A 26,732-nucleotide genomic window follows, 5' to 3' on the forward strand; every position below is an offset into this window, starting at 1 on the left:
TAAAAGGAGGGAAATATAATGAAGCTAATGCGTACAAATTATTTAAATATACACAAAGAAACAGAAAAGTGTAATAGATGTGGATGACTGCAGCATAATGTTTTTTTAATATCAATTTTCCTTAAACATGGCAGGGGCCAGGTTTTATGTAAAAATTTAATGCCACAATCAGCGACCTAGTATAAAAAAATCATAAAAAATCAAATACGCAAGTGAGGTCAAAAAGGACCATAAATTAGATACCTATATTAAAACAAATCATAAGAATATTATCCACTTGACCAGAGAAGTCAATGGCAGTTCATAGCAGAAGTTTATGCACCCCAACCCCTATTTTATACATGCATTTTTCACATCCAAAGGACATTTTTGACAGCATGTAGTGCTCACAGTGCAAACGCAAGCCCTTTCCCTGTATGAAAATTTTGACAAACACAGTCTCCTAAATAGCTTGATGCAATTCAGAATAGTTGTCATCCAAGCCGTTTTTTAGATACTCTACTTGCATTGAACCCACGTGTCTACTGCTATGGGAGGCTGGCTCTTCTTCCTAGCCGTTTATTGGTATTTCGCTATTAACATACTGCAGAGCAACTATGGAAGGTGTACATGCCTGACATCAATTTCAAGAACAACACAAGCCCGAAACACCTAGTTCACAAATATTTACATATCTATAAAGAGTAAACAATACTAGCTGAAAAAGTCACACCATAGCCTTAAGTTTAGAAATTTGCGAAACTGGACCCTGCCACCTAACTTCATGTTGTAAATAATAATACCGGAAGATTAGACACGACTGGTCTAAGGCTACTTTTTTCAAGCATTTCGTTTATTTCATTTGAAGGGCCGTCAAAGTACCAACATTTTCCAAGATGTTGAACCCATACAACATGCAGCAACAGCAGCATCAGGGAGCCATGGGCATGAACATGGGAATGGGATTGGGAGGGCAATACGCACATTACGGTTACCAACAAGGCCCGAGCCAACACTATGGCAGCTATGGTGGCTACTTTCAGAACAACGTATTTGAGTGCAATGCATGGCAGGTATGGCTACATTTACTGTATGCTGTCTCTGTTCAGATGTCATAATTACACAGAACCACATCACACCGCCCCCCCCCCCCCCCCGCCACACACACACACGAGTGCGAAAACTATCCAGTAACCACTGAAGATGGAATTATTTGATATCTTTATACCCTCCCGCTCTCACATAAGAAAAAAGCAGCCAAAACCACATGTGTTATTTACTGTATGCTATAAGCCTCTCTTTTTCTCTTGAAAACCACAAGACTGTAGAACCGTGGTCTTTTTCTCACTCTCACAAACACACACAAGAAACGATTGCCCAATAACCACTGTAAAGTGAAGAGGGAATTGTTTTATTCATTTACTCTCTCGTATACGATAATCAGGGAAAAGTACATATTTGATATATGCATGCACACAAGAGTTACTCTGGAACCGCTGAAGATTGGAATTGATTGCTTTATTCTGCTCATATGCCGAAACGAGTCACAACCATATGCAATGTTTAATGTATGGCCTCTCCTTCCCTCGGATGTGCAAAGCATGTAGAACCACATTATCATATCTAGTGTTTCCCATTATCTTCATTTGTGCATCAGAGACTCTGACATTTTTAATTTGACCCCTATTAGTATTTTTAAAACCAAGGGTTTTTTTTGTACTCTGTCTGACTCTTCATTTCTGATGTCTACAGTGTGATTAGCCATATTCATAGCAATAAAGAAAATTGACTTCTGCATTCCTCGGATGCCACTTCTCTTCAAGCAACTGAAATCTGAGACAAAAGCGTTTTTAAGCCCAACTACGGTGTACTTGATTGTTCATGGTATACCTGAAGCAGCGAAAAAGGTATTTGAGTAAATATATTATAACCCTAACTGTCATCTTTGAAATATTCATGAATTGGGATAAAAAGAACAACACAAACGTTGATATTCTGTGCAGCTAGTTTTGCAATTATCATACGCTTCTTCAGGCACAAAAATAATCATGATAAATAATAATAATCGCCTTGATTTGAGAAACATTTCATAAGTTTTCTTTTACATTTCCCACACAGGCTTATCAGTTTGATACACAAGATGAGCTGAAACAAGTTTTCCTGATGGAAGCAAACAGAAGTCCGGCAACAGCGGTAGGCTTGTGTCCATTACATTTAATAATAATAATAATTAATAACAATAAATGATAATTATGTCTGCCTCTCGGAACTTTTAATCTAAATCATGTCAGTCTGATATTTAGATACCGTGATTGGGTTCCAATATCTTATTACTGTATTTTCTTGTGTCTGAGATTTAATTGTTTGCACATGTTTTACTTTTTTGACAAAAGCCTTATAGGCACATTTAAGCAAAAATTATTTAAAGTTAATAAATAAATATAGGATCTCAAATGGATGACAATTTAATATTAAATTTATTAAATGAGATTGATAATGTCCAGCTTTTGTTTGCAAAGGCTTGCACAAGCTGGGTATTGTTAGAGGAGTGTCATAAATTCAGTATTAAATCATTACCCATTTGAGATTATGTGATTATGTGTATCACAAAGTTTATATTTTAATGGAAAGAGGAGAGAAAGAAGAAAACAATAATTTTGTTCATTCTAACAAAAATGCTGCACAATCCATTTATTGCATCTTAAAAATAGTCCATGGCAATTATAGCATATTTTGAGCAGTTCTTCAGCCAGTAACAATTAATATACCAGTTACCATTATAGTTCAAAGAGCAGATGTACATCAGAATAATAGAACATTTGCCTATCCTAATTTTAAAGCCAGTGCAACCAGAAACACAGATATTGTTTTGTTTGGCATAATCATGAAATATATATTATTCTGAACACTAGTACTTCAGCTTGACTTATAAATGTCTTCTTGGACCAGAAACATCAAAATCTCTTCTAAAATATACTTTTAAAAATGATGCTACATGTAAAAATATGAGTCGATCTTTAACCATTCCTTAACTTTTGAATGATTGTACAGCAATACACACACCCATTTGTTTGTTATGAATGAAAATCTTAACAAAAATTGAACTAGAAGACCTTTCATAATTGTGTGCAAAACTAAAACCAGGGTTGGAATATATGCTTTTCTCCTTCAGGCTCGACAGGCTTTGCAAGCAGAAGGTCTAATGAATGTCATGAACAATACGTACAATATCACAAATTACTACGGAAGTAAGTCTCTCTCTCTCTCTCTCTCTCTCATTTTCAAAGGTCGACAAGTAAATATTCAAGGCACTAGTATGGTCCTCTAGGCATAATGACCACTCTAATCTACCCTACATATATTCATATCCTGTGAATGCTGCAGCAAGTTGTCATTGAAAACTGTTACATGTGCGCAAGTTCTGTTGCTGTTTGGATGTACATTGGGCAAAGCAACCAAATCATCAGCCATATTATCAAAATACTTCACAAATCTGGCATAATTAATTAGCCGTTTAATGTCACTAACAACAAGTCAAAGCAGTGAAATTAGGCAAAAGAAAAAGATGTTTCCTGCTGCACTGGTTTTAATATTAGGGTCAGCATGTCATTTTTTTTAAAACATTATTCATATTTAATATGCTCATTTGTGTTCTAACTTTTTTACCTTGGGTGAAAAAGTGTTAGGGTTGGCATTAAGAAACAGAACGTCAGCCAACTGGAAATTCATTTTTTTTGGTTCTTTTTAATGATGTAGGTGAAGTGAAACAGTTATCACTTTATACTAAGGGAGTGGTCTGTTTAAATGACAAAATGTATGATACTATCACTTTATAGAAGTAGCTGTCAATTGAGTTGATCTTTGCAATTTGAATAAAATGAGGTTACGAAGCTATTCTCATAAAGAACATAATAAAGATGATCTAGAGAAAGAAATGTGTGTGAAAATGGAGGGATAAAATGTAAGGCTGCCACATAGTCTGAGATAAGAAATTTTCCATTGAGACATAGGTTTGATTCTACCAGCCAGAAATATCAAATATAACACATGGCACAAATGTATTTTGATCAATATTGGATTGATAATTATCCATGGCTTGAATTCATTGACTTGGAATGAAGTTTGCTTTGCAGTTATTGCAAACAATGTCCCAAACTGGGATATGTTGGAATTTCAACTAGTGTGTTATCAGAATTTAATCAACCAAGTCTGATGACAGTTTTGGACTTCTTGCAGCACAATATAAGCATGACATTAGCTAACTAGCATGTGTAGAAAATCCCTGAAATTAGAGTTGCTAACACGCTATTAGGAAAGGCTATTTCAAAACTTAATTAGAATGAAATCATAACAACAGACTGATCTCGTGCTCACAGGGAACCCATGTATTAGTAATTTTTAAAATCATCTACAAAGAGAAAATAATTTTAAGTGCTGAATGAAAATTTTAAGTTTAATATCATATAAAACTTGTTTAAAAGTTTATTTCCAAATGCTATGCGCAGAAAGGTCCCCACACGTAATTCCAGGGGGTCCTGCCAAAATGATCAAAATTGGGGCCTCACGTTTACTAAGGCCATTACTGAACACCTTAGTTCAGTATGAAAAAATGTCTAATATGGAATTAATGTGTGTGTGCTCCAGGAAAAGAACAGTGCTAATCTTAGTGCTAAAGTGCATAATCAGGGCAAGAGACTTTGCTTTGTCAAATTTTTAGAGAACTTGGGGAAGGTCTGAATTCTTTTAAATTCCTTTCCATTCTGCTGATTCCATTTCTGATACTACTGGAGCAAGAAATGATGTATGTAAAATACATTGACGATTTTTTTATAAAAAAAACTTAAAAAAACTTTAAAAATCAAGCCCTTTTAAGAAATAAATAGTTTGTATGTTATTTATTTGTTGTTAATTTGTATTAAAATGTATTTCATCAAAGCAAGGCAAGATATTGAAATTTGGGACAAGTGAAAATATAAATGAGACAAATGAATTTCCTAAAACCAATTGTCAAGGATAGGTGGCTGAAACAAATTTTGATCAGCCATAATTTATAGGTAGTAGTATATTTCTTAGCTCATACATGTTATCATATTCATTAAGTACAAAAATCATTGAACTATTTAATTTACAATGTTATGAGCTTTTTAAAACTCATTTGATAAAATATATGAATACATCGTGGCCTAATGCTGAATGGCGTTCACATGATCTTACACCAATCAATCTTGCTGGAACAAATGACTTGCATACCGGTATGGTTAGTTTAGTTTATTTATCTAATGTTGGTGCAAAATTTGTTGAATAAGAGTGAAAGTGTTTGCTTGAGGTCCAGTCAGTATCTGACTACTGTTTTCTTCATAGATAAAAGTTTTCACTTCCTATAATTTATTCCATTTCAGTTAACTGGAGCAGAGAAATGTGCAGGTAATTATTCTTATCTGTTAACTTGATACATTTTAGTTGCTGGTGAGTTTCTGTTCAAGTAAGATAATGTGTTACATAAATCTTTTCCAAATTTAAAAAGTTTTCTATATTCACCAAATATCATTGGGAAAATATATACTTGATTTGTTATATATATACATATATATATATTTTTTTGCTCCAGAAAAATCATTTTACTCTTTCATCTTTTCCTCCTTCAACTACTGCCCTTCATGATCAGTTGCACATGTTAAAAAGCTGTTATTTGTTTTGTTTCTTACACCACAGAGAAGACCCAAGCTGTTCAAAAGGCATCTTCAAGAATGTCTATTTCAATCTGTAAAAGCTTGAAAAGATTTATTATATTTAATAGCCAGTATGCCTTTCCAATCCACTCTTATGGGAGACATTATATATGTCTTTTTTATTTGTTTAAACCTTACTTTGTTCTGGAATGCTTGTCACGACTTGAAAATTTCAGTTGTCTGCTTATATTTATGAGTGATGTCCCCTTTTTAAGATGCTCTTCTGATTATGTCATGTGCAAACTCGCTAGCAGAATCCAGCAGATTTATCTGCTTTATTGCATCATTGGGTGTGACTTCAAAAATTGCTGTCTGGCCTACACCGTGGAGGAACTTGCACATACCTGATGTACAATGTAGAATGAGTGATACTAATGCAGGACAAGCAAAAATTCGAAGTCACTTACATGCACCCTGCAGGTAAAACAGCTAACAGAAAATTTGCCAGACCCTGCTTGTATGTAATGGTTTTTCTTGTTTCTATTTACATACTTCTTACTACATGCTGGAGTAAATAATGGACTTATTTTACTCAAGCTTGCAGGGGATCGTGATTTGGACAAAATATAAGTGATGAAATAACTTGTTCTTTGCTTATTTTTTCAGCATTATGATAGCCATATTGGCTGTATCCTTTTATGACCAGTATGCACAAACTGTTACAGCTCTGATGTTTCTTTATCTCATTACATTTTTGTTTGTTTGTGTTTCAGTTTCACTGTTTATCACAATTTGTTTGCATGAACGAAGATGCCTTTATAGACTATTCATAAAGTTTTTGAAATACTGTAGAAGCAAAAACAGTCGATTGAAAGAGGCATTAACTTTGATTGTAGCTTGCATGTGCCATAGGAATGAATAACCTTGACAATAGATGGGTTAATCAGGCAATCCAAAATATGTAGATTGACAAAGCAGTGATTAGTCTCAGGTACGACTTTTATAATGCATTTATTTACAAACACAGCAACAAAAAAACAGCATGAAATACAATTATTGACCAGTTTCTTTGAAGGTTGTATTTATCATACGGACATCATTCAAAAAGCCAATAATAAATGGAACTGTATGGAAAAAGACTCCATGATCTTCAGAATGCAGTAAATAAACTTGAGAGTGCATACAATGACTGCAACTCCAGAACCAGTGATGCAAGTACTGGTGTTGAGAATAGAGTGTATTCAGTGATCTTGAGAGTGTATTAAATGACCTTGACTCAAGATATAGCATTCAGGAGATGGCTTCATGCAGTGGCGTGAGTTTTCGGAACTTCAGAGATGTCTTGTCTGTTGGTTCAATGTTTTTATGCAATATGGTGCCATCAGGTCTGGATTTATAGAAGCTCATGAACTGGTCACCATCATAGGGAAATTGTTTGGTAGGTTGTTTGCATATTACAGGGTTGTTGTATCATTTTGCCACTACCATCAGCATAACCATCCTAATCATCATTACCTTACACACGTGGAAAAAATCGCTTAAGGTGTTGTTACACATTATGTCAGAACATTACAATATCTTATAAAACATTGAGTTTGAATTTACCAAACTCAACTGTATTCTTGTCCATATCTTAATGACTGCGTGCAAGACAAGCATTCAGGTTCTTTCCTTACTTTGCCTGTGAGGGCATCAAAAGGTTTGATGTACACAGATTATGATTTAATTAAAATTGTGTTTTTTGTTTTATATATGAAACCTGATATTTGATAAAGATGAGGTGTACTATATATGGTAAGGGAGCAAATATTTAATTGGAGTGGGTGTAGAATTTTCTTTCAGACTTGGAATTTTTGAATTTTTTTTAATCAATCTCATACAAGTGTTATGCACTCACTCTTAACTACTGATGAATGCTTACCAGAGGGGGAACAAACTGGTCCCAGTTTGTAATTATATGCAACTACTGTTAGATGGGTCGCATAATATGATCCAGAGAACACACTTTACTATAATCAAATGTAGATCATTAATGGCTGGTTGTATAAGAGATTGGGTTTGTAAACTAAATTATTTTAGTACCTGCATGACTAAGACAAGTGGATTTGTAAAGATTTTTAAACCCCTAAATTGATTGCACATAATTAACCTGACAGTGTGTTGAAATTGTCAGCATTCCTTATCTGTGTCGTGTCACAATTTTTATTGTCATGTTGTTGAAAAACCTGTATATCTCTGGCTGTGAGTATATAATGAATGACTGCATACATCCATATATTTATTATGCAGGGTACCATCTGGTATATGTAGTGATGTAACAGGGTTCATAGCAGACTTAAAAAGACTTGAGAAACCTAAAATTTCATTTTGACCTTAGAGACCTAAGAAAAACCTCAAAAAACTGAATGAATCCTGATTTAAAAAATGGTTGATGGAAGTAAAAGAAACAAGCAATCCTGATTTTAAAAAATAAAAATCTGAAAATAGATTGATGGCTCTACCCTGATTCCACAGAAAATGCTTTTCTGTACATGGTTTTTCATTAGGTTAGCCTAGCAATAGAAAAAGTGCACATACATGCAAATTAAAGTCATCCAGTGCAGTTGCCAGTTTTTCCCTTTGATCCATTTAGCAGGGTCAGCTGGTTTCATTGTTTGAAGTTTGTTGGAGGTGGAGGTAACTGTGTGAGCAGAAGTAATTCTGAAAGGATTATGGGCATTAACTGATTATGGTTGGGTTACTAAAGAGGTCAAGGTAATCTTGTAACTGCTTTGTGTCTTGAAAAAAAATGATTTGAAAAATCTAAAAGAACTTGTCAAATTAAAAAAAAATCACTTTTAGTCCTGATATAATGCATAAATACATGCATCCATACATTTCTTATGCAGACTAAAAGCTATTAGTATATAATGAATAAATACATTGGTATATTTGTATGCAGGGTACCAGCTATTATTATATAATGAATAAATACATTGGTACATTTGTATTCAGGCTACCAGCTGTTAGTATATAATGAATAATTACATCGATACATTTGTATGCAGGCTAACAGCTATTAGTATATAATGAATAGCTAAGCGGTCTAAAGCGCTCTTCATTATGGATCACTGCCATCTCACCTCTGCCTGCGTGGGTTCAAGTCTCAGATTTGGCTCATGTGGGTATGTGAGAAAGCTTGCCAGTAGCTTCTCGTGGGTCGGTGGTTCTTTCTGGAGTTTTCCTGGGTTCTTCCTCCACCATTAATACTGGCCACCATGTATAGCCTTTCGTGTGCTGACAAATGGCATTAAACCCTACAACAACAACAAAAATATAATGAATAAATACATTGATACATTTGTATGCAAGCTACCAGCTATTATTATATAATGAATAAATACATTGGTACATGTGTATGCAGGCTAACAGCTATTAGTATATAATGAGAATAAATACATTGATACATTTGTATGCAGGCTACCAGCTATTAGTAATCATGAATAAATACATTGATACATTTGTATGCAGGGTACTAGCTATTAGTATATAATTAATAAATACACATTGATACATTTGTATGCAGGCTAACAGCTATTAGTATATAATGAATAAATACATTGATATATTTCTTATGCAGACTAACATCTATTAGTATACAATGAATCAATACATTGATACATTTCTTATGCAGACTAACAGCTATTAGTATATAATGAATAAATACATTGATACATTTGTATGCAGGGTACCAGCTATTAGTATATAATGAATAAATACATTGATACATTTGTATGCAGGCTAACAGCGATTAGTATACAATGAATAAATACATTGATATATTTCTTATGCAGACTAACAGCTATTAGTATATAATGAATAAATACATTGATACATTTGTATGCAGGGTACCAGCTATTAGTATATAATGAATAAATACATTGATACATTTGTATGCAGGCTAACAGCTATTAGTATACAATTAATAAATACATTGATATATTTCTTATGCAGACTAACAGCTATTAGTATACAATGAATAAATACATTGATACATTTGTATGCAGGCTAACAGCTATTAGTATATAATGAATAAATACATTGATACATTTGGATGCAGGCTAACAGCTATTAGTATACAATGAATAAATACATTGATATATTTCTTATGCAGACTAACAGCTATTAGTATACAATGAATAAATACATTGATACATTTGTATGCAGGCTACCAGCTATTAGTATACAGTGAATAAATACATTGATACATTTGTATGCAGGCTACCAGCTATTAGTATACAATGAATAAATACATTGATACATTTGTATTCAGGCTACCAGCTATTAGTATATAGTGAATAAATACATTGATACATTTGTATGCAGGCTAACAGCTATTAGTATATAATGAATAAATACGTTGATACATTTGTATGCACGCTACCAGCTATTAGTACATAGTGAATAAATACATTGATACATTTGTATGCAGGCTACCAGCTGTTAGTATATAATGAAAAAATACATTGATACATTTGTATGCAGGGTAACAGCTATTAGTATATAATGAATTAATACACATTGATACGTTTGTATGCAGGCTAACAGCGATTAGTATATAATTGATAAACACATTGATACATTTGTATGCAGCCTAACAGCTATTAGTATCTAATGAATAAATACATTGATACATTTGGATGCAGGCTAACAGCTATTAGTATATAATCAATAAATACATTGATACATTTGTATGAAGCCTAACAGATATTAGTATATAATGAATAAATACATTGATACATTTGTATGCAGGGTACCAGCTATTAGTATATTGTGAATAAATACATTGATACATTTGTATGCAGGGTACCAGCTACAGCCAGCTACAATCACAACCCTCTTGAAGCGTTACTCACGCGTGGTGTGTAATCAGTATTCAGACACAGACATAACTCTTCTGGCTTTTGATGAATTTGTATCTGTCTGCTTGCGATTGAGAGCATACACAGGTAAGTTTAGCTAAAAATACATTTCCTAAATTGTGTACTGCAAAAGTACCAAAGTGTATGCATCACTGCCAAGAGTTTATGCAGGTCTTTTACAGAGACACACAAATTCAAGAACGTATTGGTAACTGCTAGTATAACATGGTAAAAACTAGAGATATAATGTGTTTAAATTAGTAAAGAATCTAATGGATGAAATATACAATTTCTTTATCAAATAAACATGTGCTATGACATGATCAAAGGGAAAAAAGAGAATGAAGAGATAGCTTCAAACAGTAATGTGAAAATAAAATTCAGAAGCAATTAACGAATGAGCTGTGTTAGAACCCTACTGAAATCTCATTAGTATTCAGTTGAATCAACCCTACTGAAATCTCATTAGTATTCAGTTGAATCAACCCTACTGAAATCTCATTAGTATTCAGTTGAATCAAGACATGTTGAGACTTAGACAAAATGCCATTTGTAAGTGGGTGACAAGTTGCCTAAAAATGTAAATTTCACCTTCTTCTGTTAGTAAAGTGAAAACGGATTTGCCCTGTGATTATTTAAGAGGTACATTGACAGACCATACCATATATTTTTTAAATGCCCTTCGCCTTAGCCCCGTTAGTTCTGGTGTTGCAGCGAAATGTATTCATCAAGGCATCAGTAGCTAGGCCTAGTTTTGATATTAATTACGTTGACAAACACACTCTTGCCCATTCACAAGCATTATGTTTTGATAGCTGATTGACCATTAACCCTAAGGTAAGGTAGCAACTATCAATTTCCTGCATGATATCCTTTGATCATTAAACATACATACTTGTGTTTTAAGATCAGAATCAGTGATCTGGATATTTAATAACTGCCTCTTATACACTATTTCGTCATAAAATTAGTTTGAAACTGTAAGTGAACCAGTAGGCCTAACAGTAAATAATGGTGGACTTCGCTAAGTCTGGGATGTACCAGTTTATTAGATTGTGTTTTCGTAAATCATCAGGCAAATAATTCAGAAAAAATATACAAATCATTGAGAGATGCACTTTAAGGTCTAAGCCGTTTTCTGATTTGACACGTATTTGCAAAAATGCTGGAAAAAACAGCAAATCAGATACTATTTATTTGCCTAAAATTACTACAAGTACGTATACAAATAAATAAACCATAAATTTGCGATCCTGTCTATGGACTGTTGTAATGAAGCTATATTATAATGAGTGATTACATTACGAGAACCTCTCCATCCAAAAATAGATGCACTCACGTCTGTGTTGATTCTGTAGGAAAGAAGGGACTGCAATTTGTGATGGTGGGACTCCTATTTTTACCAAAATGGGAGTTCTGGACTCCTAGTTTCAAAATTTGAGCGAGACCTCTGATGATGCGATAATGTGTCCAGTTAGAAAACTTCATCAATATTTATCTGTTACTTTTTTCCCCACAGATTCTAACATAGGGATTACATCATTTCTTACGGATGAGAGCTGGAGGGCTGTTTTAGAGTCTGAGTTCCAAGAACCTTATTTTAAAGACCTAGAGGGGAAATTAAAGCAGGAATATCACCAAGGAAAAACCATTTTTCCTCCCAAGGATTTAATCTTTAATGCTCTGAATCTGACACCATTAGACAAGGTGGGAACTAAGTTAAGTACTGATACAATGGCCCTTCCTCCATTTACTATCAAGCTTTTTGAAGTACTTTTTATTGTTTAAATTTGGTTTATTATTGCTATTTTATATATATCAATTAATTTTAGTTCTTGGGTAATAGAAATCAATATTTAAGTGATATCACTTAATTAAATGCCTGTTTCTGTGCACTATTCTGACACACATATATTGGATCAATTGTTGCTATAATTTACCTCACTTACAATACAAGTCACTTTCTTAGCCCCATTGAATGTTATTATAAAGAGGGAGTTCATTACTTAGTGACACACTGTGGTCATGATAAAGTACATAGCATATAGCACATCCATTACTAACATGTGTGCATAAGTCAGCAATGAAAGCTAACTAATGAGTTTTTGCCACTACAGATTACTAGTCACTTAAACTTCATGTTACACCGAAAACAAGAAATAGTATCACATAAAGTCACTCTGATAACTCCATGTATCAATGATACTCAGTGATTATGTTAAGAGTAGGCACACTTTGATGACATTGATGTGCCTCTCTTTATTAAAACCCTTAAAGACGGTGCACATTACTCGTATACAGTGTCATGGCCTTCATTTTATTCAAACCCTTAAAGACAGGGCAAATTATGTATATATGATGTGATGGAATTTATCATTACCCTGTCTGTATTCGTCATACATAGGTCCTCTCTTTATCAAAACTCTTTAAAGTGAGTACAAATTATTTATGTATATATGATGGCATTCATCATTACCCTGTCTGTATTCATCATACATAAGTCCTCTCTTTATTAAAACTCTTTAAAGCGAGTACAAATTATTTATGTACAATGTGATGGCATTCATCATTACCCTGTCTGTATTCGTCATACATAGGTCCTCTCTTAATTTAAACTCTTTAAAGTGAGTACACATTATTTATGTACAATGTGATGGCATTCATTATTACCCTGTCTGTATTCGTTATACATAGGTCCTCTCTTTATTAAAACTCTTTAAAGTGAGTACAAATTATTTATGTACGATGTGATGGCATTCATCATTACCCTGTCTGTATTCATCATACATAGGTCCTCTCTTTATTAAAACTCTTTAAAGTGAGTACAAATTATTTATGTACAATGTGATGGCATTCATCATTACCCTGTCTGTATTCGTCATATATAGGTCCTCTCTTTATTAAAACTCTTTAAAGTGAATACAAATTATTTATGTACGATGTGATGGCATTCACCATTACCCTGTCTGTATTCGTCATACATAGGTCCTTTCTTTATTAAAACTCTTTAAAGTGAGTACACATTATTTATGTGCAGTGTGATGGCATTCATTATTACCCTGTCTGTATTCATCATACATAGGTCCTCTCTTTATTGAAACTCTTTAAAGTGAGTACAAATTATTTATGTACGATGTGATGGCATTCATCATTACCCTGTCTGTATTCGTCATACATAGGTCCTCTCTTTATTAAAACTCTGAAGCAAATCATTCATGTATACGGTCATGGCATTGATCATTATTCAGTCTGTTTTTCTGTTATATTAACTTATTAAATTTAGTTATATTGGCCCACAGTAGTTGGTACTGGTCTGAGACAATTCTGATGGACTAAAGGACCTGATTGGGGTCAAATGACCGACTGTGTACCTGTACCAAGGCTGATGGAAAACTCCAATCTAATGCTATTTTTTTAATTAACAAAAATCATATAATATTACAATACTGTCATCTTTATTGAATGTCACTACCTGTCATGTGTTTAATTGTGTAGTACACTGAAAAACAGCTAAATTCATACTATACCATAGCAGGCTTTCTATTGGGTTAGCTCTGTCCCATTGCTGTTTAAGATAAGCCCTGTATAAAGCCCTCAATAAAATTTGCTTTGCCATGGTTAAGGATGAGTTGTTCATTTTCCTTCCAAGTATTATGATAATTATTAATAATTAATTTTAGTTTCATATATAGTCACTAAGCCACTTATAATGCCCCACAACAACATTGTTAGGGAATGTAGTATTACACTCTTCTCTCCATTTGTTTGTGCATGTATATCACATCTTGTTTAATTTTGCATTTGGATTGTTTTTCAGGTACTCTGGTGGGCATCCATGTTTCATAAACACATTTTTAGATCTTTATTAATTTGACTATTTTCAGGTGAAAGTTGTTATACTTGGACAAGACCCATATCACGATGAAGGTCAGGTATGTTGAATCCTTACACTGTTACTTAACTTGTGTCAGTTTTACTTTTTGTTTGGGGCTAGTTTTGGGGATTTTGCACTAGCAGGCAGTAAATTTAATGATGCCCAACCGAAAAAGGAGAGTGACCTGTCCATTTAGCGCTGATTCAATGCTGATCATTGTTTTTATTTAATGTAAAGGGTGTCCTGTTCAGCTGAATTTGTTCATTGAGAATTCATGCTTTCATCACAAGTTTCTTTTTCCATTTTTTTTCAGTATCAGTAAAATTGTAGTTTTTTAAAAATTATTATCATTCAGGAATATAAATTTCTGATAGATCTAATAAGACATTTTAACTTTGAATTTTCAAGGCAAAGAGAATGTATGAATTTTATCTGTTTCAGGCAATGGGTCTGTCTTTCTCAGTGCCCAAAAGAATCAAAGTACCTCGATCTCTGAAGAACATTTACAAGGAATTAGTTCAGGATCCATACATTTCTGGATTTAAGGAACCACCAGATCATGGCTGTCTGGAGAAATGGGCCAAGGATGGAGTGCTTTTACTAAATGCTACATTGACTGTTGAGTAAGGTTCCTGAAACTCTTGCATTTAAATTTTTATATTTGTCCATCAGGATTGTCCAGGGCGGTCCTGGTCCAGAACATGCATGACATCTTGGATACAAAATCAGATTGAAATGTTTGATTTTTGATTTTTGAGAACTAAACTTAGAATGAAAGTAGCCTTTTCAGATATCAAAATTAGTTGAATTTTAAGTGGATTGAAAGTGCCAACTTTTAAGAACATCTTTAAACTTCTACTGGTTGATACTCTTGTGAGATATTGCACGACAATTATGCAAACACTTGGCAATAAGAAAGGCCGATTTTATAAATTGTGCATGTTATCTCCCTTGCTCATGTTAAATGTTAAAGTTATTAATTAAAATATGTTTTCTTAAAAAAATGTATTATGCATAATCAAAGATTAAAATGTATTTTTAATTTAATATTAATCTTTGTATATAAAATTCATGCTGAAAATGTTGTAAAGGTTAAACCATCTCAATCAGCATCAGCATCAGAAGTTGAGATTCATTTTGTCCCAAAGCACCAGTCCAAAATTATCAAGAAATTCATCTTATGGAATATATGACTTGCAAAGATTAGCAAACTGTGAAAGACTTTTTAACACCATTTATGAAATTACACTGCTGTGACATACACAGTCAAAATAGTGAAGATAAATGACTAAAGAGAAATGTCTGCATAATACAAACATGCACTTTATACTTCAATTATGCCAGTTCTTTACTTAAATATAATCTATTTTTAATGGAATATCTCAGAGTCTGTAACAAAACAATGTTCAAAACTAATTTGGTGCAAAAAAAATTGTGGCACATTATTTAAATATTTTTTTCCAAATCATAAACTAATTTTGATCCAGTGTATGAAACATGGGTAAAATTGATGTAGACCAGGAGGGTCATAAGCAAATATAAACTGCAGGCCCTTATGGGAGCTGTAGACTCTCCCATGATGGTGACAGTAAGAGAAAATAAAAGATTTCAATTGTAAACTGCATACATTGTTACTTCATGTCCTAGATCTGATACTGGTATAGCAGTAATAAATATTGAACCTTTTGCTGACTAAAATCGCAATGATAGTAAATACATATTTGAAATGATATTAGAACTTAAAATGTTTTCAAGCACAAGGCCAGACACTAATTTCATTTGTACCATTAAAACCCATGAATCCATGGACTGACTTCTTTTTCAAAGTATTGCTATACAAGCTTTCATTTTATTATCTAAAATTAATAAGTGAAATACTATTATTTTTTAATGTGGGTAGAGGATGTCAATTTTTGGGTGGTAGAGCTTAGAGGGGGAATAGTGTTTTTTCTTGACACTTAAATTTGGGTCTATACTTCTGATGAGGAAGCGTGTTCCATTTTCTTAACAGACAGGCAGTTGTGGTAACGATGTTAGTAGAGCCTTGGGCTTATAATCTAAGGCTGTAGGTTTCATACCCACCCAAGCCATTCCAAGTTGACTGCCTCAGAGTGTCTTTAATACCCACCCAGGCCATCTCAGGTTGGCTGCCTCAGAATGTCTTTGGGAAGGGCACGAAGCTCCCATTTCTTTGGCATTATATAGCTAATAATGCACTTAAAATGCCATTAAAAATCAACCAAACAGATAGACATTCATTTGTTTTAAATTTATTTTTGCTGCAAAAACAGACGTTACAAATATTGGTGTATCTGTATGACAGGCATTGATGAGGAGACATAGATAATAATAGTCTCCCCATCAGTTACTTTTCCAGCATCAGTGGTGCCAACATTAAAGTCTTTTTTTTCTTCTTTTCTATTTAGACACCCCCCCCAATATTTTGTCTGTATTTACCATATATGTTGGGACACCATATACTAATTTTTAAAGTAATTTTTGTGTGCACTGCATATTCTAGGACACATAGGTTTGTTTGAGTAGTAAGTTGTATGGACACCTTTTATGTCAGAAAATGCACTCCAACTTAATTTTATTTTAAAAAATATAAAACTGTACTCGAGTTAAAACTCTTTAATCCACTGCAACATCATCTCGTCAACCCTACCCTTCTCCTGCATACATACGATCCATCCTTTTGGTGCATGAATAATTTTTTAGCTTCCTAATGCCATGAAACATTACCATTGGAATCAACAAATCTCCTCAAGCAGAAACTGCAAGGATTTATGCTAATTCTCACACTTTTATCGCCTATCTTATCAACAGTCCATCCATGAATGAGATCCAAGTACAATGGAATTTCATCCATGTTAATGATCATATTGTCTGGGACATCATCTTCTCTTCTGGCCTTCACAAATTCATCAAATGATTTTATTTTCTCCAAATCTTCTGGGCAGTGCTAGTTCATTGACGTCAATGTATGAAGCACTATATTGTGTCACTTCAAAAATTGTTCCATTGTTTCAGTTTTTTTTCAAAATTCCTGTGAATACCATTTAAATGGAACCGAAGTTGGCTTCCCTATGTCAGCCAGCTTTGTATATATTTTTTATAAAAATCACCAAAAGAAGTCAGTAAACTTAAAAGACCTGAAGTCGGCTGCTGATGATTGGCTTGCTTTGTAGCAAAATAATCTTTTTATTTGATATCCTGTTGAATGAGTTTATTGATTGCTGCCAGTTGTATTTATTCACCTTCATTTGCTTGGCATCTGTAGTAATAACTTGCTTTTAACAAGTTTATGGAAATTTCTTAGAAATTGTCAAAGAATGGCTCTTTTTGTAACTTGTGTGCAATACTGATGCACAAATGATGAAATAAATAAGTAATATTCAGATTTGGTGATGTCACCAAAATTTTCCCATTATCTCATTCAACTCCAGAGGTTTTTGTCGTTTTTGCCTGCAATGTGTGTAGGATAGACATTTGGGGGGCTATTTCTGAATACATTGTAATACATCGGCTTTCAACAGATTTTTTCCATGAGACTAATGCCTAGTTGTATTAGAAACATCATTTTCCATTGGTTATTTTGCTTGTGCATGAGCAGAAGGGTAAAAGTTGGAGTTCTGTTGTTTTTTTTTTTTTGTTGCTTAATGGACCCATCATTTTTGTATGAAGAATGCAATTTAGTCCAAATGCCCACCTTATCCTAGTTTTTGCAAAGGTTCACCTGTCTCTGTGCAGTTAAAACCGGTATGCCTTACATCTGAGGCCAAAAGGTCTAAAATCCCGACACAAAATCACATTCCGATCTCGAGTGAATTTTGGGTGGAAAAAAACGGGTCCACAAAATGCGGTTGTTCTCTCTGTATTTTGTAGTGCAACTAGACCTTCCAGATTATTTGATACCATTTTAGAGCTATATCTGTCTGCTTTTTTTAAATACCACCCACCTTGTTATATCTTAAATGACCTTGATGCTGCAGAGCTTGGAAGTAGGGTACAGCCTCATCACGCCTACAGATGGGATCGGGGCCAAATCGGTTAATAATACTTTTTTGTAACCCATTTGTCATTTGCACTCACAACCGCTCAGGTGGCCTAGTGGTTAGAGTGTCCACCTTGGATGCGGGAGGTCGTGGGTTTGATTCCCGGCGGAGTCATACCAAAGACTTACAAAAATGGTACTAACAGCTGCCTCGCTTGGTGCTCAGCATTAAGAGGTTAGTGTTAGGATTGATCGGCCTGGTGTCAGGATAATGTGACTGGGTGGGACATGATGCTACATGTCTGCGGCATGATGCCCCAGTGCTAGATATCACTTTAAACTGCCACACTGCAGACATCGTAGCGATATGACTGAAAAATTGTTAAAGCTATGTTAAAAATCAAAATCACATCACATCACACATCACGTTTAAGAATATACTGTTAGATGGATGATACTTGTTTACTGTGATTTTCTTTAGACAAATTGTGAGCTTGTGAGCATGATGCCCCAGTGCTAGATATCACTTTAAACTGCCACACTGGAGACATCGTAGCGATATGACTGAAAAATTGTTAAAGCTATGTTAAAAATCCAAATCACACACTCACACACATTTGCACTCACAGTGAATGTATTTTCAAATAATGAATTTTATTTGCTGAACACTGTCACTGTTAATCTGGATATAATGCAATCTTGGTTATTTTGCACCTAACATCATGTCATGCATGAATGGCAAATTCATTTAAGCAATTGGTTGATATTTCCCTCTCTTGTTTGAAATTTTGTTGGATCCAGTTTTCAGCCAGATAATGTATTCAAACCTTTTGAGTACAACCAAACATGATTTGTTTCTCTACATACATGTTAATGAACAGTGTGTCTTGTATTACATACAAGCCAACCACTGGTGAGGAAAAAGTTTAATCCAAGTGGACAAAAAGAGTAATCCAAGTGGAAAAAAGAGTAATCCACATATAACATAATAAAAATTCAATGAGCATATGTACAAAAAGATTTATGTACCCCTTTTTGTCTATTAACATCAATTGCTGCTTCATATTTTCATATAAAGGACACTGAGCTTTAAAAAGCAACAGTCTCTCATATTGTATTTCAAAACACTTTGTACCAGTTGAGATTTTGAATGTTTTGCACACCAGTAGAGAACCAATCGCTGGGTTACAGAGCCTGGATCTGAATTCAGTTTTATTTTTGTTAACAATTCTGAAGAATCTCTCACAGTCAGCATTACAATGGTAAAGAACCAGTTATTCCTGGGTACAACTTTTTGTCATCATAATCAAAGAAGAGGAAATATAAATCTTCCAGTTATTGGATCTTTTAGCTGGGAAATAAGGTGCCATTGCACATCAACGTAGAATGCCAACTAGATTCTTAAGGGGTTCTCCTTCTAATTTATCAGCAGCCTTTCCCGCAGCAAGGTGCATCATATGACAGGGCCAACCTGATATGTACACTGAGGGAAACATTTTTCAAAATATAGAATGCAACTCCTTTATGAATTCCAGTCATCATTGATGCATTATCAGCCGAAACCCATACAGTTTTGCCAACTTATTCAAAGCATTATCAAGCAAATAAAAAATGTTTTCTCTACTCTAGTGGAATCTACTGTTAATTCTGGTAATGAAAGAAGAGCACTCTGACTTTGCCCTTTTCATTGTCAAAGTCTCTTACACAGACTGGGTACAACTTTTTGTCATCATAATCACTGCTTCTGTTGCAATACTAAACAGCCCACTTTTCATGGCTTCTGCAATTTCAAGTGAATTATCTTCTGCTAAACACCTAATAATATTAGATGATTTTGTTCTTGCACATGCATATTTTCTTCAATTTTGGAATCAGAAAACATCCATCTGAACAAAGGACCAATGTAGTCTTCTAAAGCTTGGGGTAGTCTGTGTTCTATTAAGAAGAACTCTGTAAATAACGCCTCTGCATTTATTAGTTCTGCTTTTTCTAAAAGTTACAAGTTACCTTAGTATTGGAGTTTGTTAAACGAGCTAATTCAAGGTTTCTTTGTTTTACCATCATGACCAATATTAAAATCCTTTCCACACAGCCTGTAGTCGGCGTGAAGCTGCCCTAGAATGGAATGCTGTATTGTGTAATTCATGTATTCATCTTTAAATCGGTTTTTCGTCTTTTTCTACTCCATCTGTGAAATTATTTGAAAAATATTTTTGCACTACTAGAATAAATCTGACTTGACCTTTACCACCAAATACCTACAGACTGGTTATGTATAAGATATGAATTAGAACAAAAAATCTGCAAGCAAAGATTGAAAATTAGAAAACCAGTCTTTTCTCTCCTTACTAAGCCATACAGCTGCTATAAATAGAAACCGAGGTTGAAAGTTTGAAAGTAAAACCAGCATGTTTCTTGGAAATAGGGCAGCTGCTATAAATAGAACATAATACTGTTAGGAAAGTGCATGCAAGGACGGACAAACATTCTCTTATATTGTAGCAGTAGTCTTTTCTAGAATATGGACTGAAAGATTAATGGGATGTTAATAAAATAAGAAAACAAATTATGAATATTTTTGGGAGGGGGACATACTGAAAACACGTAATCCGAATATGTTTATGTATAAGGTGTAATCTAGTGAAAAAAATGTATAATGATGGTGGGCATGTATTATCTGACATAAACAATACATGCTACAGTATGAATGCCTATGCTAAATATACCTAGTTCATGGTTATAGTTTTTAAAAATCATGATGAAAAAAAGAGGAATGACTGATTGCAATGCAAAGTTCGTTTCTATGATATTATTATCAAATAACCATTTTGTTTATCTATTTTATTGCAGTGGGGTGGTGTGTGTGTGTAAATTCAACACAAATTTATTTTGTTTCTTAAGTCTTGAGACATATAATCTAGTTTTAAAACGTTTCAACATAAGTTCTGGGTCAGGAAAAAAAGATAATTTTTGTTTATGTCCCAATATATATGGTAATTACAGTTGTTTTTTTGCTTTATCATTACAGAGCTCATAAGCCCAATTCTCATAAAAAATATGGTTGGCAGATGTTTACAGATCATGTAATCAAGACTGTGAGCGACTATTGCAGCTCAGCTGTGTTTCTCTTATGGGGAGAATTTGCCCAAAAGAAAGAGAAGTTGGTTGACATGTCTAAACATAAGGTCATCAGAAGAGCCCACCCATTACTATGGTCATTCGGCGAGTTCGAGGGTTGGAGGTGCTTCTCAGAGTGTAACAGGTTTCTGAGTGAAACAGGTCAAACACCAATAGATTGGTCACTTTAGATTCTTTAACTTTTGCAAAGAAAAGTGATATTATTTGGAGAACAGAAATGTCCATGAAAATGTTGCTTTTGTTTGGAATTATAAGAGTTTATTTTGATAATATATATATATATATATATATATATATATATATATATATATATATATATATATATATATATTACATTGGCCAATATTTTGGTTAATCTTTAGCATTCATCAGGCATTGAAATAATTTTTAATTGAGCACTAGTTTTGTATCATATATCTTTCAGAATATTTAAATATGTAATGTGACTGTGAAGCAATCTATATTTCATATGTCGCAGTATGGGCATTTGAATAGAGAGCATATCTATCAGCCACAACACTTGTGGCCAAATGCCACTTATGTTTTAGAGATTGCTTGACAGTTGTTCAATTTTTGCTGGGTCAGAAAATTAAAACATATGCAAGCAGCACATATCAAGCGGGGTCTAATATTGGAAAGCCTTACAAACTGGAAAAGGTCACATTGGCTACATTTTAGAGAGGAAGTAGTGAAGAATTTCGTTAATTTCACTTCAGTTCACTCACCAAAGTCCAACTTATTGCACATGCTAATCTGCAGTGCCAGTATTATGAGAGTTGTTCTAACTGAATGTACTTTCTGATATAACAATGCACTCCTGTAATGCTTTATTCTGTTTTGGTTATCAACACTGTGACTTTATACTTCTGAGAAAGGCTTGAGGGAAAATTTAAAACCACTCGCAGGGTTTAATGCCATTTTTCAGCACACGAATTCTAAAGCTATTGAGACAGGTCAGTAGTTACAAATGTCATTGAATTAGCTGCTACATTAGTTTACCTGGCAATGACTGTAGCACAAGTAATACAGGTCATTGAGATATTCATTGCAGGCTATTTCAGTAAACAGTATCATTTTTTAGAATTTGATGACACATATATTTACTTTAATTGGCGGGGGGCCTCGAGTGGCAGAGTGGTCTAAAGCGCTCTCCGTTATGGATCACTGCCATCTCACCTCTGTCTGTGTGGGTTCGAGTCTAGGATTCAGCAAATGTGGGTATGTGAGAAAGCTTGCCAGTAGCTTCTTGAGGGTCGGTGGTTCTTTCCAGGGTTTGCCCGGGTTCTTCCTCCACAATTAATACTGGCCGCCATGTATAGCCTATCGTGTGCTGAAAAATGGCGTTAAACCCCACAACAACAACTTTAATTGGCAATCAATAACTTTACTCTGATCTTCATGCATCCATATTATTTGGAAAGTCATTATATACACACCTGGAGAAATACATAAGAAAAAATAGGGTTTTTGGATGAAATGAACATTAAGGTGTTACCCAGTACAAAATGGGTTTGAAAGCTGCATGCACTGAAAGAAAACTAAATTATACTACCCAGTTTATTTGTTATGATTAAACCCAATGTCCTCTAATCTTGATCCAGTTTAGCACCTGGCTATCATTGTAAAGGTCCATAGCAATCAGTGATTTTTGTCTAGAAGTATTGATGACATTTAAGGGTGCAGAACATTTAACAATTAGGATTGAAAAGGCTTTGGTTCAACTCTGTTAGTAATTTTAAACAATGAGTATATGAGGTTAAATGACAATGTTGATGTACACTTTAGTTCCAAGTTTAGATTTGATACATATATTGAATATTGATCACAAGGACGGAAAGAATATAGTGTTGGCAGTAATACCATTTAACAAGGTTCATGGATATAGATGCTTTTGTCTTTGCAAGAAGCCTCTCAAGGAATCAGATTAGACACCAGTAGATTGGGTGGTGTAATTGCTATGTGAAGATGGCAGTATGGAGTCAAATGCTGCCTGTATGTTATTGCTTTTGTTTGTTTTGGGGGTTTTAACAGCACTTTTAGCACATTATTTTCATCATGCGATTTTTACCTTCAAATTTTTACCCTAGATTTTTCAAGCACTTAAAGTAAAATTCTACTCTTATTGTGTGGACATCTTTTAATCTTATTTGGGAGGTTTTAACTTAGGTTGTTTTTGCCATTTTTACCTTCAAATTTCTTAACATTACATTTAATACCAATCGGAGAACTCTTAGTAACTTGTATGCATAACATTGTGTTGCCAGATTCATGGTATAAGGGAGTTAACCCAGTGAGCACTGTACAATACAAGCCTCAGCGATTGTGGCCTTTCTACAACTAAACGTCTGATTAAGACCCACTTTTGAGTGAATAAAAAGCACGCGAAAGGTACCTGACCACAACTCCACAAAATTATGCTACAATTTTCTGTGATTTGCTATTTGTTAATATGTAATAATTTCAACCATTGATGATAGTTGCATGTTTAAAACAAAATTCTGTTACAAGACTTGCTTTAGCTGATGGTTATAACATACAGCTCAAAGAATCTAGAATTTAACATATTACTGACATTGCTCCATAATGATTTAGACTACTCTCTGGATTGGAGTCAGAACAGTTAGCATTGTAAATATGCATTGGTTTATGTTATATTAGACTACGTATAAATAATATATCTTATCTGGGGGGCACAGATGGTGAAGGGTGCAGTTCTTCTGGATTGGCTTCACATAGGACATTTACGCACCAAGGAAGTGGGTCTGACCCTATTTAATTGGGGGGGGGGGGCGCCCTGAATTTTACTGAATAATTTGGGGCCTCCAAATAGCTTGAAAACAATTATTCTTGCTCTTATTTGTATACAAAAAGAACCAATTAGGGCCATTATATTAGTTGAAACAATGAAATTATCAAAAGGTAAATGATTTCGAAGAAAATGTTAGGTGAAAAATGGGTTTACTATTGCCACGGGGGGGGGGGGGACCACTCAACCTATGGTACCAGAGAGTTTGTCCACCTATATATATCCCAATAAAGAGTAATATTGCTGCAGGTTAGGGTTCAGGTAGAATATCCAAATGTTTGTGTTTGTGTTATTTCATAATTAATACTTAAGTGGCTTGTACTTGTTCTTTGTTAATCGCCATTACATAGCTGGGATCATGCTTAAGTGCTATTAATTCCTGAACATCATAAAACACACATACATACATACTCCACACATACATGCTCCACACATACATAGCTGCACATACATAAATACATGCATATCCCAAAAACATGTACCCTGCCACATACATAAATATTCCACATACATACATGCCCACCCATACATATTTACATAAATACATACATGCCACACATACACACACATACAGTATATCTATATACTGCTAGAACAAACTTAAAGACCTAATAATGTTCCCTACCTTAAATATTTTCAGCATGTCTTTTATGTTTTCTAATTTTGTGGGTTTTTTTTGTTGGTAATAATATCATTATATATATCATTATATGTTTTTTTTTTAATGTTATAGGTGTTGTTTAATGTTGTAAAGCACTTAGAGCTTCTAAAGATTAGGCGTAATACAAAGTCCTCATTATATATATATATATATATATATATATATATATATATATATATATATATATATATATATATATATATATATATATAAAAATCGGATATACCTAACAGTGTATATATATATATATATATATATATATATATATACACACTCACCGTTAGGTATATCTGATTATATATATATATATATATATATATATATATATATATATATATATATGTATTGTTTGTCAGCTTTAAATTTTTCTTTTTCTTTTATGCTATTGTAATGTAAATGTATTCACTGGATATAATATTTTTTTTGAGAAAATTTGTTGACCTGAATCATTCTTTTCATAAACACCAGGTGCTGGCCTGGAAGCTGACCTTGATTCAAAATTAGTAAACAAAGTTCTATTTTATTTTAATATGATTGGTTGTTGTCAGGGTCATGATGGGAGTATGTGGGTTAAGAAGTAAACTTTTTTTCTGGGAATAAAATCATTGGTCTAATCAAGGCCATATTCTGTGTATGTGATATAAACACAGTCATGTGACAAACCCCTTCTGATTTCGCAACTTGGGGGAATTTTTAAACTGCCACTTATGATACATAATAACCTTTGTTTTAGAGAGAGAGATTTCAGATTTTGGGCTTTTCACACTGATGTCAAGTTAATTTGTTGTAGCCAGATTTTGAGTTAATTATCTTGTGATCATTTGGATTTCAAAAGGATTAATTCTTTATTCTCTGAAAATATTTTAAGGAGTGCTCACACAGAAATTTTGGAAAGACATTGATTACAAGCTTAATTTGGATTTTCAACACTGGAGTGCCATTATTTGTATTTCTACAAGGAACTGTCGATAAGCACAATACTGACTACAGCATACATCGTCATCCATCTGGGATTTTCCATCAGGATTCGAACATGAAATTATTAGAATATTTATTACTAGGACTTGTGTAATTTAATTCATGGATTATTCTTAGATTATTTTTGGATTTGATTCTTGAAACCGTAAGTTCTTTTTTAAAATATTTTTACAGAATTTTCCAGGAAAATAAATTATTATTACATTTAAAAATGCTTGTTGTTTTCATTCTGTGTTACTGTTTATTCCAGCCTAAAGCCTAAAGACGTAATAACACACACACCACATACAAAATTATATACGTACCTTTATATATATATATATATATATATATATATATATATATATATATATATATATACACACACACACACATACATACCATATTCCAGCCCTGAGCAGATTACTTGTGTGTACCCAAGTCTAAGCACATTGTTGCACGTCAGCTGTCAAATACAAGGATATGGAATTTGTGATCTAGAAAAACTATTTCATACACATGCATGCTGAAATTTATTGTGTGTGGAACTACTATTGCATCTCTCATTGCAATGTGGTGAATTCTGGCAGGCATTATTGACATCAGATGAACATAGTGCATGTGGATTTGCCATCTTCCTCTGATGGTTTTGTATGGCCTCAGCGAGAGCAGAAAAGAACATATTGTCTAGCTGCTGTCCATCACCACTGTTGTACCATGAGTATCAAAAGGCTACTGACATAGATTAAT

General features: G+C 33.7%; 1 protein-coding gene across 1 annotated transcript; it reads left to right on the forward strand.

The window, feature by feature from the left end:
• Positions 1-357: 357 nt before the first annotated feature.
• LOC149776565 (uracil-DNA glycosylase-like) lies at positions 358-25,219 on the forward strand. Its single transcript, XM_089941031.1, has 11 exons — positions 358-1,052; positions 2,098-2,172; positions 3,152-3,227; positions 5,379-5,403; positions 6,315-6,336; positions 6,936-7,086; positions 10,493-10,636; positions 12,069-12,256; positions 14,434-14,481; positions 14,865-15,046; positions 21,449-25,219. Exons 1-11 carry the CDS (start codon positions 876-878, stop codon positions 21,726-21,728), a joined length of 1,368 nt encoding a protein of 455 aa, XP_089797157.1. The 5' UTR covers positions 358-875; the 3' UTR covers positions 21,729-25,219.
• Positions 25,220-26,732: the final 1,513 nt, after the last annotated feature.

This window comes from Sinohyriopsis cumingii, chromosome 18 (assembly GCF_028554795.1).
Source record: "Sinohyriopsis cumingii isolate HCF-2022 chromosome 18, ASM2855479v2, whole genome shotgun sequence".
Taxonomy (NCBI): Eukaryota; Metazoa; Mollusca; class Bivalvia; order Unionida; family Unionidae; genus Sinohyriopsis; species Sinohyriopsis cumingii.